Below are 15,432 nucleotides of genomic sequence, written 5' to 3'. Positions count from 1 at the left end.
GTAATGGGATTGACAATTTCCCATTCCCTTCACTTTCTCTGTCTTATTTCCTTTGTCCTGTTGTCTGTATGTGGTGTCTTGAATGACACAGGTGGCACATCATGTTTGTCATTTTCTGAGAAAGAAAATGGCATGAAATATATAGGGGTAATAATCAGATGACAAAAGAGACCAATGTATAACATTCAGGAAAGTGGACTGTTCCTTATATGCTTCCATCAATCAACTAAATATGGTTTAAAAATACAGTTAAGACCATCTCTTTATGATCAGTTTATTAAGACGTTTTATCCTGACCCTATATAACCTGTACTTATATTATGTACTTGTATTGACCAGCAGGGGTCCCCAATCACACGTTTGCGAAATTGACAACGATTCTTTATAACTAACCCAAGACAGACCAGAGCCTGTCGTTTCCAATGGGAACAAACGAACAGAATGGGCAGAACAAGCAAGGAGGTGGGCAGAGCCAAGCACGAGCTAGTGACATCCTATTGGCGCGATCTATTATGTTTTTGCATATTTCCGTTAGGGAACGCCTACTCTGTAGTGCGCGTGTGCAAAAACTATATTCGTCCATGCACTCCTAAACAAAGCCATAGCAAGCAAAAACACTTTGCAAAGGGTAAAGGCTACAAAACGCAGTCCACTGTTAGATACTAGTTTTGGAAACAGAAAACTCTATGGAGATCAAATATTTAATCGACGCGAACGTCGGTCAAAATCCATCTCGCTCCATCTTCTCCCACTGCCGGCTAAATGTGCTTCCTCTCATCACCATATTTGGCAGTGAGTGGAAACGCCAACCGGATGCTTCACATTTATACATCCAGTGAAATATCTGGCTCATGGTTCTAGCTGTGGTTGAGATATTTACCGCGGAAGAATATTTTAAGAAAAAAAAATGTATTAAAAAAAGACACGCAGTAAAAACGGGATAGCTTGGAGAACGATATTATAAAATGTCTTCGTCAAAGACATCTTGGCTTTTGGGGACCTTGTTAATATCAATACTTTGTTTTGTTTCTTGGAAACATTCAATAATCGGTAAGTTTATTGTTTTACTCTTGCAAGTGTTGGTTAAGCTATGTGCAAGGAGCCCATTGGCTAGTTTTGCAACAAGGGGAGAGGGATTCCAATTTTTGTTTGGGGATAAGTAGCTAGTTGATTTGTCATGGTGTTGTCCTTTTGTGACATTACTATCCTAACGTTTGTTTGTACACACAAAATACTGAACTGTCATAAGTTGATTACTAGTATCCACTTGAGAAGGTGACGTGTGAGTGTACATTATCTATTCAAGTTATTAATTAATTGCTCATGTCTATGAATCTCCGTTTTAGATGTGAGAGGTGCCTTTCTATTGGTGGGGCGAGGTCTGTTGCTGTTGGGCCTGTCTACCTTGATGGTGTCATATTTTTATCCACGCCTGAGGTCTTTGTTCTCTTCCAACACCCGATCAACATCTGAATGTAGGTGACTGTGTATCAAACAGGCAATCCCAATATTACTCATTCAAATCATGCATTCCATTTTGTATAACAGTAGTCGCCAACCCTAGGCCTTTGTTACAGCAGAGCTAGCATTCCAAAACCATTCGTATCCATTGAGTTTTTAGCGATTAGGTTCACCCCAGTTGCCTGCATGTGAACTACAATTCCGACGCTGTGTTAACGTTTCGAAACGTCAGACCAGTTTTTCGAAACATGCTGATATGCCCCTTCCATTTCAACAATAAATCATTTTCCAAAAAATATACTTACTGTAGCTGTTTTGCACAGAGCCACAGACTGACTGCGCCAGTTGACGAACTACACTCCTTCCCAAGTTACATACAGGTGTTTAGAGCACGCTAGATAGACAGAAAGCCACCTGAACTAATTGGCTGTCTTCCACAAACAAGCGATGAGACATGGTCGTATGGGAACCCTATAAAGGTGTAGTAATATTTTATTTGAACCTTTATAGCGTCTATGAATGGGTTACAGCAGCGCCAGGAGAAGGTCACCAAACACACCTGATTTAATTCATCTAGGTCTTTAGTTGATTAGCCTAATTGGGTGTTTCAGTCCTGGCCACTGTTTTTCAACTTCTGATACCAGGCCAACGATTTCTTCTGAAAATTGTGAACCAGTTGATTGCATGAAACTACACTTCTTCCAGATTCTGAAGATGAGGAGGCAAAACAAAGACAAAAGCAGGCAAGGGAGGAGCTGCAGGAGAAACACAGTGAGAAGGTAATATGGACTTTCAGCAAAAAACTAAACAGCACTGCTCTTTTTTTAACAGAGTAGGCTAATACTTTCCTGTGTGTGTTTCCCTTTCAGGCCTTCTCTTACCAGGAGTCAGTGCTGAGGCCTCGTCAGGAGTCTTCTATGAGGAAGAAAGAAGAGCGATTCTACCGCATGACGGGAGAGACCTGGAAGCTGACTGACGGAGAACAACTTGGGGTGAGAATAACTTCAACTACCAGATACCACCCATGGAATTGTATAAAAACCACACAATAGTTGCTGGGTGACTGGATTCTCTGAGCACTTCGTCCCGATAGCTAAACAACCGTACCTTTTGCGCATGTGCTACTTTGTTACGAAATAAATTGTAGGTTATTTACGATTAAAACGTAGATAGTTTTGCCCCAGTGCAATATGTAGACTAGGCTACATGTTACATGTTGTCATGTAGGCTAAATGCATTTGGTTTCACACCACAATTATAATTTAATTATTTCAATGGGCCAGGTAAATCTAAAAATGTAATAAAACATAATTCATATTGTACACTGGTTCAAATTTGCTATGAACAAATGAACAGTGTTCTTAGCCAATGGAATGCAGTACTTGCTTTCTTCCATTGGGGAGAACAATTGTACACACCGCTTACATTTTTAGGCCTTTTGATAGACTTCTATGGACAAGATCCTCAGTGAGGTGTGCCAACTGTGAATGTGTTATTTATGTGGCTACAGGAAGGAGAATCGTTAGGGCAGAGTGCCCAGGAGGCTGTTGATGGGACACCCAATCAGGAGGCAGTAAGAAGGAGGAAACTGCCAGAGAGTGCCACCAGACTCCACCCCAAACCTGAGGTCCCTCCCCAAAAAAGGGTGCGTATGCTGAATGACTCTATTCAGGAAAGGATGTTAAAATGCTAATGGCAGGATATCATTACCAATTTAAATCCGAGGACCTGAAAATGGTTTTATTCCATGGTTAGTACTATTTAGAATTGGGACGTCCCTACCCTAAATCATTTTAAATGTCAACTTCAATTAGGTAAAATCAGAGTTGAGGTCCCAAGGATTCCAGATAACACCAACCTTTATTCCAAGTCAGGTTAGTCCCGCTTGCGGGTCCCTCTATAGTTTATTATTTCACTAAAGCAGAGGGGGTCATTGTTTTGTTTAGGCTAGGATTCAATCTGATCATGCTTTGTCGGCTATGCACCTCTTTTAAAGACAGCACAGTAGGGAAATGGGGATACCTAGTCAGCTGTACAACTGAATGCCTTCAACTGAGAGGTGCGGGGGGGCTGCCTTAATTGATATCCACGTCTTTGGCGCCCGGGGAACAGTGTGTTAACTGCCTTGCTCAGGGGCAGAATTGTACACTCAGCTTGGGGATTCGATCCAGCCACCTTCCAGTAACGCTGCATATGTCGGCTCAATCAGGAAATACCTTTGAAATGGCGCATAGTTGACAAAGCACACTGGAATTGAATCCAGGCCTAAACCCTCAATGGTTTGTGCTCTTCTGGATTGAAAAGGTGGTTGTTTTACCAGAGGAGCCAGCAGAGGATGCTGAAGGGGTATGTATACACTTTTGTCCCATGGAGTGTTTGCTCTTACATCTGTTACACTATGAAATTTGAAGACACAATTACTCTAAACAATTAATGATTGGCGAAAGGTGGTCAGTGTGAGTACGGTAAAGGTTTCTCTTGACAGGTTGTACGGGTGGCTTTGAGATGCCCAAGTGGAAGAACAATTCACAGAAGATTCCTGAAATCCGACAGCTCCTCGGTGAGAATGAGTTTCCCCCTTTGTATTCATCTCATACTCAAACTTTGAACATGGCCTCATCTTATTCAATAAGATATTGTTTTAAAATAGTTAAGCTTACAAAGATTGTACCATTTTGATTTGAAAACCTCTGTTCTGTAGGTTCTTTTGGACTGGTTGCTGAAAACAGGATATCACCCTGCAGTCTATACATTATGCACCACCTACCCTAGACAACCCTTGGTCATTGGGAAAGACATAAGCATGGGGGATGCAGGCATTTTAACACACACAGTATTAAATGTGGAAGGGAAAGATCCCTCCACGACCTGAGGAAAAAGCATCAGTTCCATGCCATTTGAAAATAAAAATACGGGCAACTGGTTGTTGGATCATGGAAGGCGTCAGAACAGCAAATCCTTGACAAGGGAACAAAGCTATAAACTAAGTCCATATTGCATGGATTCTTAATGTCAGAACCAAGTATACAGTGTACTCCTTTCATGCTCAGTTGAATGAATTACTGTTTCATTAAAACATATTGCTACACAAACACGCATGAGTGGACAATGTCGAGTTCTGGTGACGTTATACACTGTTGGGTTGTAATTTGAAACACTTGCTACACCAGAAGTTAATGGTTATGTAGGAGGAATGTATATGGTGGGGTCAATGGCGGTTGTTTAAGAGCCAGGGGCTTGGAATGTTACTAAGGGAAAAGGCAATCACATGGTTGTGGATAGCTGTAGAATGAGGTCAGGTCACACGAAGTAACATTACCCACATCAACTTTCTGCCTAGCAACAAAGATGTTTTGAGGAAAGGCGACTCCGCTTAAAGGGGGATATAAATACTTGGTGTTAACATGCATTTTTTTTCAGCCATTGGGTGAATAAACTTAAACCATGATTGGACTTGATTGAAAATATCAGAGTAATTGTTTAGGATTAAAAGTACTTTAGTTCAAATACAGAGGCAATCACTGACAAATATACAGTAAAGAGGGCAGTAAACGCAAACGAGTAGGAGAAAGCAGGTAGGTCTATTGACATGAAAGCATACAATCCCAAGGAGGAAGAGGCATCTCCCTCAATTTTAAGCATCCATTCCCAAATAGTGTGGTGAAGGCTAGGGATGTAAGTGTGTGCATTTGTATAAAATATTGTAAATAATTCACATGCCCGGCATTGCCAACAGAAATTGTATATTTGTCCAGTGATAGGAAGAGTTGTCACATTTGTTTGCGTAATGTACAGTCCAAGGAAGAAAAACAAAGGAACATTACGATCAATAGTATAGAGCAGGCAATTGCACTAAAGGCTAAAACAGGACACTGTGTTGCAGTACTGAGACACAGGGCAATGTGTATTATTGTAATGTGTACTAAATGCTTATATGGCACATTTTGGTCCATGTTAGTGCTTTAATGTTGGTAACAGGTCATATGCACACAGGTTTTGGGAGGGTTTGTCGTTTGCTGTAGAGGAGTTTATAAGAAGTAGTCGGGGGTACGGCGGGTGACGTGGGGCTCTCCGCGTCGAGGTGCAGGGTCGAACTGAAGGCTGGAGGTGGACAGGAAATACAACATTAGGATGACTCCAATTGGGACCATTTACAGAACTGTCATTTTTAGACTAAAAACCTCATGTGGTCAATGGAAACTATAACTCAATTTATGCCAATTGTGAAGATCTGTTTTTGGTGCTGAATATAGAAGTTCCAATTAGGGACAATGAGTGTTACTTTGAAGAACTGAAAAAGCACATGCAGCTACTGCATTCTATTTCTTCTCAGTAAGACTCAAAGTTAAAACATCTACTCCAGAACCTCAAAATGTCACTTACAAAGAGTATTTAAGAGTATCGTCCAGTTCCATGATGGCAGCTTGGTTGCCACAGCGATAGCAGTAGTTTGGCGCACTGAAGATGGTGACAACGTTTCGGTCATGACACCAGTTGTAGCCCTGGAAAATGGCAACCCGTACGTTAGTACATTAACCATTTAGTTGAAATGATCAATTTAAAAGTAAACAACCTCAAGTCACTTATTCTAAATCGTTAGACAAAACTCTTATAAGAAGTTAAATTCAGACAGTTACAAAGGTTAATTTCCAACTATATTCTTATGCAGAGTGACTGAGCCAAATTGCCTACATAGTCCAAGAACATTTTACTAGTGCACTTTATGGGGAAGAGGGTGTCATTTTGGACGTAGACCTAGTCTCGAAGCACTGCCCCCCCCCCAACATTTTTTTTTTCTTACACTACCAAATCTCTATTTTTGATGTTAATGGAATGTTATAGAAGGGTTCAGGCACCTAGTTTGTGAATTCACTTTTGTGAATAGTGTAGGTCAGTTTGGAAGCTCTCAGTATAGTGATGCAGCTCTTTAAATATTTTACAGGAAATTGTGTCATTCTGAACTTGCCGCAACGTTATATTCCATTTTGTTGCGACTCGAGCGATAGCTATCCGTCCATTCTATAGGTAATTGCCCAAATAAAGGAAACACTTGAGTAAATGAGGGATAAGTATATAGAAAACAGGATGCTTCCACACAGGAAGTTCTAGACATTTGTAGAATCCATGCCAAGGCGCTGGTGGTTCGTGGTGGCCCAACGCCCCATTAGGACGTTGCCAGTTACCTGTAGCAGCTGGCTACATGGAGAATGGAACAGCTGGATAGGGGAAACGGCTTAGGTCGCACAAAAGGGAATACAGGGTTGGGCTAAAGTTAAGAATGACAATTTCATGTGTACAACGTCCCCTTCATCACTATACTGAGAGCTTTGCCGTTTCTAAAAGGACATATTTAGGTGTTTTTGGCACCTTTGTTCATGTTTTTTCAGGGCCCCCATACTACAACACAAGGATGAGGAATTGATTTGCTGTTTGGGGTAAGTTTAATTAAAAAATAAATGTTTTAAGTAATCACAAATGTGCCTGAACCCTTTTATAACATGCAATTCACATCAAAAATAGAGGTTTGGTTATCAAAAAAGAACTTATTTTAAGCTGGAAGTGGGTAAAACTATAAATATAAAACACTGTACACAAGGATCTTGAATTATTGATTCCGTTTCAACTCTAGCACAGCAGCTTCCAGCTGAATCATCTACAGAAACATGGAGACTACCTCAGCTCTATCCTAACAGACCTTTAAAAACATGGAGACTACCTCAGCTCTATCCTAACAGACCTTTAGGTTCCATGAACAAAATGGAAGTATGGCAACATTTTAAATATTCAGAAATTGGCCTTTTCCATGGTAGAATTGAAATTCTATGCTCCCCACCAAAAATATACTATAACTTTATTTTCCATTTACATGAAAGTCCATTAATTCATGTAAATATCTAACAGGTAAAGCATGTTACTACCAGAATCACTGTAGTTGTGCCACATGCTTTAATTCTAACTACACCAACCAAGTATATAAACACACTTAGCCTAAACTAAAAGTGTGGTTACCTCCATGACAAGTTGGTGGGCACGGGACACAAGGGTAAGACCGTTGGCATGATTGAAGGTTTCCGAGATGTCCTGCCCAAAGGTGTAGCCGGCACCCCGGGGGGAGATGCCCCAGCCCCCACGGTCATCTGGGTCTGACCACAGCAGGTCACACATGGGCCCCTGAAACAAACACATAATTAACAAAAGCAGCCGACAATGACACATGGGAATTATGACCTCATTCCTGAAACACACATTAACAAAAGCAGCCCTCAATGACACAAAGGGATTATGACCTCATGTAGCATGGCTTGAACACCCGAGAGCCTAATACATGATGTAATTCTATGGGCAGTAGGATTGCAAAGGAGGGGAATATTCATCATAAGACCACAGCCCTCAATGACAATGACACATTGGAAAAGGTGACAACCTGAATAGCCTACCTCTTGAGGAGAGACCAGGGCTATGTTCATTAGGGCCCACCGTAGCAAAACAGATGAGAAAACGAAAAGCATTTCTAAATTGGACAAGTCCAGTTACATCTTCCCCGTTTTACTCAGTTTGGTGCCTACTGAACATGACCCGGCTTGGCTCAACACAACCTCATGACCCAGGGCTTGGCTCTGGGTCAACACAACCTCATGACAACACAACCCAGGGCTTGGCACTACACTGGCAGGTAAACACAAACTCATGACAATACCACTACCTCATACCATCCGATAGCTAGTATCCAGCCCCTACTGTATGTGTCGTTGACAGGGCTGACTACTAACGTCCTCTGGCAGGCAGCACTGACCTCGTGTGGAACCTCCTGCAGGCGATCCAGGGCCCGGATGTGATCCAGTGTGTCTATGGAGGGGGAGAGGCCACCGTGCAGACAGAAGATCTGAGGCAGAGGAGGAAACAAGAGTATAGATGTTGATTTACCCTTGTGACAAGTTGCTCCGGATAAGAGTTTGCTAAATTACTAAAATGTTAATGTAGCCTGAATATAAATGACAAGAGTTACAAATACACATTTGGAACACACAGATTGAAGGTTGTGAATAAGTTCAAAAGGAAGCCTAGCTACCGAATTACACTACCGTTCAAAAGTTGAGTCACTTACAAATGTCTATGTTTTTGAAAGAAAAACATTTTCTCTATTAACATATCAAATTGATCAGAAACAGTGTAGACGTGTAAATTACTATTGTAGCTGGAAACGGCTTCTTTAATGGAATATCTACATAGGCTTAGGGCTGGGCGGTATACCGTATTTTATGATATACCAGTATTGCTGCAGGGCCCAGTTTAGGTTTTTACCTTCTATACCAGTATTTGAATATTTGGTTTGTTAAATGTGATAAGCCATGTGTAATGTCACTTTCCACACAGACCTAGCCACGCACCCTGCCATTCAAGGAGAGCATTTGATGTTCCTCAACCACGAGACACTTGCGTTCAGTCTGCATGGTCAATGCAGCACATGCAACAATGTTGATGACAACAATGTTGATGACAACAATGCTGATTTCACTTTGCTTCTTAATATAAATCCACAAGCGGTCTATAATTACACCATTAGTTTGTGTTTCTTACATCAGCAAACAGCTAGTTTGTCTTTTCTTAGCAAGTTGCTTTAAAAATCAGCTGCGATGCTCATTGTTAGCCGCTAATGCTAATAGCTAGCAAGCTAATAAATGTACTGATAATACCAGTGATGGTGTAGACTTAAATCAGCATGTTGTTTGTGCACCAGTATCTTCTAAATCAAAGAGGAATATGCAAAGCAAGAATATTTTAGCTGCATGAAGTAGCCAAGAGAAAACATGCAATGTAGCCAAATCTTATAGGGTCCCCTAGGAAACACTTAACACTTCAGTTCCTACCCTGTCACAATAACTCCACCTTGACATTTTAATTAATTGTCTTCTCAAAACACTGTATTCAAAGTTTCCACTATAAATTCTAACTATAGAATTAGAATAGTCATTCCATTTCCATGATTCCAACAGTTTCGCTCTAATTCGCAAGTCAAATCGCAATTGCAACATTTAGTTAAAAATAAGTCCTAGATTATTTGCCCATATTGTGGAGCCCTACGTGGCAGTGTGGAAATTCTCTCTACTGAGCAGTGGTGTAAAGTGCTTAAGTAGCACTTGAAAGTATTCTTACTTTTGTCGTTGTCTTTTGGTTGGCAGAGTTGCAAAGAAAAAGCCACATCTCAGACTGGCCAATAAAAATAAAAGATTAAGATAGGGGGGAAAAAAACACACACAAAAAAATCTGCCGTTTCCAGCTACAATAGTCATTTACAATATTAACAGTCTACACTATTTCTGATCAATTTGATGTTATTTTAAATGGACAAAAAAAAAAAAAAAAAAGTGCTTTTCTTTTAAAAATCAAGGACATTTCTAAGTGAGCCCAAACTTTTGAACTGTAGTGTAATTCAGTAGCTAGGCTTCCTTTGAACTTATTCACAACCTTCAATCTGTGTCCCCCAAATGTCAGAGGCTTGGTCAAAAGTAGTTCACGTTAAGGGAATAGAGTGCACCCCATTACATAAAGTAAGGCCACGTCATGCACTTTAAATATTTTTTTATTATTACTTTTCTTTACATTTTACCCCGTTTTCTCCCCAATTTAGTGGTATCCAATTGTTTAGTAGCTACTATCTTGTCTCATCGCTACAACTCCCGTACGGGCTCAGGAGAGACGAAGGTTGAAAGTCATGCGTCCTCCGATACACAACCCAACCAAGCCGCACTGCTTCTTATCACAGCGCCATCCAACCCGGAAGCCAGCCGCACCAATGTGTCGGAGGGTGCACCTGGCAACCTTGGTTAGCACGCACTGCGCCTGGCCCGCCACGTCATGCACTTTTAAAGCACTTGTGTTACCTGTTCGTCGACCAGGGCCGTCAGGGGAAGATAATCGAACAGGTCTGTGAAGTATTTCCACACGTTGGCGTTGCCGTACTTCCTCAAGCATTCGTCGTAGAAGCCGTACACCTGTGTGATCTGTCTGCTCTCGTGGTTCCCTCGCAGTATCGTGATGCGTTTTGGGTAACGGACCTGGGGAGCGAGACAGTCGTAATTGAGTTTGGCTCCAAAAGCACCAGGCCTAAATAACTTGATGAAAAAATGCCCGAGTTCCTTTGTAAAGTACATGACAGCGGCACAGTGCCACCATTTGAAAACTAAACTGCATTGTATTCAAAACTACTACTCTTCTACTTAACGTCATTTAAAAATCATGCATTTTACCCCACACTTGACTAAGTGATCCTGTTATAGCCTATAATTTATAAATAAGTTATTCCAATATGTCCCACAGAGACCTCGAAAGTCACAGCAGACGATGAGCTCAATGAATCCAATTCGACCCACTATGTTAACAGCCATGAGGGGAGTGACACATTGGTTATGACTGTAAACTGTCCCACTTCTAGCTTGTAAGCATTACCAGCTGAGCCCTGGAATACCTTGAGTCTACAAAAAAATAAAAACACTTTGGCAACCTACTTCAGTTTGCATATTATCTTCGGCTTGCATACATTGACTCCTGAATACCACCAGCTCCCACACACTTCAAGAGCTAGCCTACATCCTCAGAGGTAGTAAAACTTGATTGGTCCTTGACTTTCTTCAGGACACAGCTGACAGTTCAAAGTATATTGAGCATACGAGAATGACATGTCCCTGGTTAAGAAAAACTGGTGCGGGGCAAAAAAATATACTGAAGGTAAAATATACTGTAGATGTATTTATCTGGGTCCCATCTCTTTTTCAGTCATTTATTATGGCAAGGCAAACCTTATACCAGCAACTGAAATACTGTGGTTTCTGCCCACTCATCAAGTTCAGAATTCACTTGCCTTAAGTGCGACCAGCAGTGAGACTGTTTCCACCGAGTAGTAGCCTCTGTCTACATAATCCCCCATGAACAGGTAGTTGGTGTCGGGTGACTTGCCCCCGATTCTGAATAGCTCCATGAGGTCGTGGAACTGGCCATGAACATCTCCGCACACCGTGACGGGACAGCGCACCTCCTGCACATTGGACTCCTTGGTAAGGATCTCTTTAGCCTGGAGAGGGGAACAAAACAAGTGCATTACAGAAAACATCAGTGACTGGTGTATCCACATTTACACTGTATACAGATTTTTCTATTGTGTTATTGACTGTACGTTTGTTTATCCCATGTGTAACTGTCATTTTTGTCGCACTGCTTTGCTTTGTCTTGGCCAGGTCGCAGTTGTAAATGAGAACTTGTTCTCAACTGGCCTGGTTAAATAAAGGTTAAATAAAAATGTTAACAATTATTCATGAGGGTGAGTGAAAGACAAGTATTGTATGTGTTCTTTAAATAATGTACGATACATCAAAACACTAGATAGGAAAGCTGCCTCATTTCTTTAACTTCAAGGGTGTCGTAGCTTCCCCTGCCCAAATTTGCTGTGAAAGCCACCCCATTGTCACCATGGAAACAATACGAGTGTGTCTCCATGGAGACTTCTCTGCAGCCCTATCCCTCTTCTCTGCAGCACTATCCCTCTTTAATATGAAGATGACAATGTAAAATCATCAGCAAAACTTTCCCTCTGGCTAAAGAAAACATCCACATGCAATTGTGTCATAACATCATCTCAACAAGAATATGAATGATCAATGAAAATGGCCTGGGTAGGTGGTGCATTAAATTAAGCTTGTTGCACATACTGTATTTCAACTATACAATGCAAAGTATGGATCGTCAAGCACGGAAATTATTTTACAGTCTGCAATTCACATTTGTTTGGTGCAAAGGGTTCTCCAACGAAACAGTGAGATGTTTGTTGCATTTGAAAATCCGCCAGACTCATGTTCTGCACTGTGTGAGGAAAAATATAATTGTTGCGATTGTGATCTCAAATGGTTCCATCCTAAATGGAATCTTCTATTTCCCCAGGGCCTGCATATCTAGCAACATCAACGACATCATGTGGGGATAGTCAGATTGCAAGCCAGTTCGATAAGGGATGGGAAACAAAAACATCTGAACTCGTGAGGGGCCACAGTTGGGGGTCTACATATCCACCTGCAATTCTACACATTTTTTTCCATAGGGTGGTATCCGAGTGAGACTGACTTACGAAATCATGTTGGTAATTTGACCATGACCACTAAAATGTTGATAGCTGGCCGCTAGACTAATTTACCAAACTAAAAAATGTTAGCTGGCATGAGCTAATTGAGTGACTGGCATAATACAAAAATCTGCACTAACTTGCAACCATAAGTGCGGGGAGGATCATTGAGCCAAGGGCCTTCATCCCGGAGTTAAATAGTTGAAGCATTTGGGTTCGGTTAGCTACTCGGTGGTCGCCTTAACTTAACTACTATACAATGGCTAAAGTTTGTAGCTAACGTACTGTTTTTAGTCCTAACTTAAGTACAAGGCAGTAATATTTGCTTCAATTAGAACGAATTAAATAGCTATGCATTTCCAGACACTATTTGCAGAAAATGTTTTAGCTAACCAACTAACTAGTTAGCAATAACGTCAATAAGCGGAGTTACACACTGGTTAGCTAACGTTAATGGTGGCACGTTAGCTAACGTTAATGGTGGCAAGTTAGCTAACGTTAATGGTGGCAAGTTAGCTAACGTTAATGGTGGCACGTTAGCTAACGTTAATGGTGGCAAGTTAGCTATCGTTAATGGTGGCAAGTTAGCTATCGTTAATGGTGGCACGTTAGCTATCGTTAATGGTGGCACGTTAGCTATCGTTAATGGTGGCACGTTAGCTATCGTTAATGGTGGCACGTAGCTAACATTACCACTAACGCGCTGCTAGTTAGCTAGCTACGTTAGCATGTGACAACGGGCAACATTATTGGCAACAATAACTAGTTAACGTTACAAGTTTTCTATAACATAGGCAAATAAATTATAAACCTAGATAGTTGAAGTCAACAGTAACGTTTAGTTAACAGGTTAACTACTTATGTTGTGTAAGTCGTTAAAGTTAGTAACGTTAGTCAGCCATCCAAATAACGTTAGCTTTTTTATGATACCAGTTAGGTAACTTATATATATATATATATATATATATATATATATATAAAAGTTACCTAAGTCACATTAGCGATTAACGAGATGTGGAAATGGATTTAAAGACTTCGGATCAAAATGTATTTGCCTAGTTAGTTACTAAATAATCCCCACGGAATGTAGAGGAAACATTGATTAGTCGTCGACGCTAACTTGCTGGCTAGATTTCAGCGGCCTTCACGTAAACATGTTACCGGTGAGAAGTTAACTAAAAGTAACTTAGAGAGAACATCGCTAGCTGACATGTCTTCAGTCGGGTGTTCGTTCTTACCTTTTCGCATAGCGTTCGCACTTGATTCTCCGACAATTGCTTGCATTCATTCAGTTGCTCGACCCACTGATCCAATTCCTTTGTAAATACTTTATCGTCCATTTTGAAAACGGTTTAGATAGCTAAAAACAAAAAAAAACAGGTTATGGTGAAGTAATGAAACAACCGTTATTTCGCTCAAATTCGACGCAACTCAAGACGACAGACGGGTTTGTAGGACGCTGCGCAGCACTCTTAACGTTACCTATATAACTATAATCAACGAGCCAATCTGTGATTATTATGGGTACCGTCAATAAAACGCCAATGTTTCCGTTATTTTTATGGCGTATAAACCATTTGGTGCGGCAGGGACGGCACTGCGAGCGGTGTCTTTCGGTCGCTAGTTCCCTGTCGCCCCCGACCTTCCAAAGGAAACTCGCTGTGTAATGGCCGCTCGGATCAACGTCATCACATTGGTATTTCTAGAAAGATGGGAGGCGGTTAAAGCGTGTGCGCCGCCTTGAGGACAAGAGGATTCGCCAGACAGATACCGCCAAAAATACTGTAATAGGAAGAATATAATATGAGAAACAGAAAATAGAAGAGAGATGCATGATATGGAGTATGGAGAATATATTAAGCTTGTACCGTTGAGCGTTGGGCCAGTAATTGTAAAGTCTCTGGTTCAACTCCCGGAGCTGACAAGGTCCATTGTTGTCTCAGGGGAGCTGGGATATGCAAAAACACATTCCCATTACACACAACAGGACAAATACAAGCACCCACCAAATTCTTATTACCAGGGTTAAAACCTGTCCTGGGCCAAGTGGTTCTTTTGCGTGGCAGAAGAGTGCATTAGCCAAGCAGAAGTCTATATCCAATGGCTCAGGGAGCCACCGCATTAATGCAACTTTTCAGGTCTTAGGCAAGGTTATTACACAAGCGTGGTTACCCAACCTCCGTTACACTTCGCCCCCTTTGACCTTCTTGCAGAGATCCAGGTCAAGGCACCGATGTGACTCAACATTTGGCGCTGTCAATGGTGCAGGTAAAGTAGTTAGCAGAGCTAGATGTGGGCTGTATTTGGTTCTACATTTTTTAACCAGTGTTTCATAAAGTCCCATCTGTCAACCACACAGGAATAGTTTTTTATTTTTGGGATGCTGCTGGTTCCGTCAGTTTTCACACCTCTGTAAGGCAAGAGAGAGACCATTAGATTAAAAAAACATTTAGTTCAGAATGATACATGCACATTACCAGGCAAGTCCTTTTTTTCTATATTTACAACTTCGGTCAGCTACGCTGGCCTATGGAGTCCCTTGGGAAACAACTACCGAACCTTCCAATGATAGGATTTAAAAAATAAATGATCTGGGCTCCCGAAAGGACTGATCTCTATAATATATTCTGAGTTAGCCATTATTTAAAAAGTATGGTCCACAGAACTATTGAATCTGAGCAACCCTTTAACTGGAACAGAATATGATGGGGACTGAGGGAGGGAATGGGTTGTGGTTATCTTTGTATGGATTTCTTTAATTGTTTTTGTAACCCCCCCCTCTGAAAAAAATGACAAAATAGAAAGTTGGTTAAAACAATTACTAATTCGTTCAGATTACAGATAATTGCACCTTTCAAATG

The 15,432-nt window shown here is 41.1% G+C and overlaps 2 protein-coding genes across 5 annotated transcripts; one reads left to right on the top strand and one right to left on the bottom strand.

Annotated features, from left to right (window-relative positions):
- Window positions 1–601: 601 nt before the first annotated feature.
- On the top strand, window positions 602–4,562 carry ubxn8 (UBX domain protein 8). 3 transcript variants are annotated; one of them, XR_016495806.1, is made up of 8 exons: window positions 785–1,050; window positions 1,347–1,475; window positions 2,167–2,240; window positions 2,331–2,453; window positions 2,972–3,106; window positions 3,276–3,807; window positions 3,947–4,021; window positions 4,163–4,562. XR_016495806.1 is itself a non-coding variant. In NM_001160704.1 (8 exon segments), coding segments are annotated over 8 exon segments (834 nt in total). In that variant the 5' UTR covers window positions 879–965; the 3' UTR covers window positions 4,334–4,550.
- A 378-nt stretch (window positions 4,563–4,940) lies between these two features.
- On the bottom strand, window positions 4,941–14,699 carry ppp2cb (protein phosphatase 2, catalytic subunit, beta isozyme). 2 transcript variants are annotated; one of them, XM_090233708.1, is made up of 8 exons: window positions 14,440–14,699; window positions 13,810–13,931; window positions 11,321–11,530; window positions 10,344–10,517; window positions 8,255–8,344; window positions 7,471–7,632; window positions 5,845–5,963; window positions 4,941–5,562 (listed from the first exon to the last, which is right to left on the bottom strand). In XM_090233708.1, exons 2-8 carry the CDS (start codon window positions 13,909–13,911, stop codon window positions 5,490–5,492), a joined length of 930 nt encoding a protein of 309 aa, XP_090089834.1. In that variant the 5' UTR covers window positions 13,912–13,931; window positions 14,440–14,699; the 3' UTR covers window positions 4,941–5,489. The 2 variants fall into 2 exon arrangements, with proteins under 2 accessions (XP_090089834.1, XP_021457334.1); XM_021601659.3 differs by lacking the exon at window positions 14,440–14,699 and having other exon boundaries at window positions 13,810–14,210.
- Between the last annotated feature and the right edge of the window lie 733 nt (window positions 14,700–15,432).

The sequence above is a fragment of the Oncorhynchus mykiss genome, chromosome 5 (assembly GCF_057628025.1).
Source record: "Oncorhynchus mykiss isolate SJ-2025 chromosome 5, ASM5762802v1, whole genome shotgun sequence".
Lineage (NCBI taxonomy): Eukaryota > Metazoa > Chordata > Actinopteri > Salmoniformes > Salmonidae > Oncorhynchus > Oncorhynchus mykiss.
Note: the sequence above shows the minus strand (reverse complement) of the source record. Positions and strands in the feature narration are given on the sequence as shown.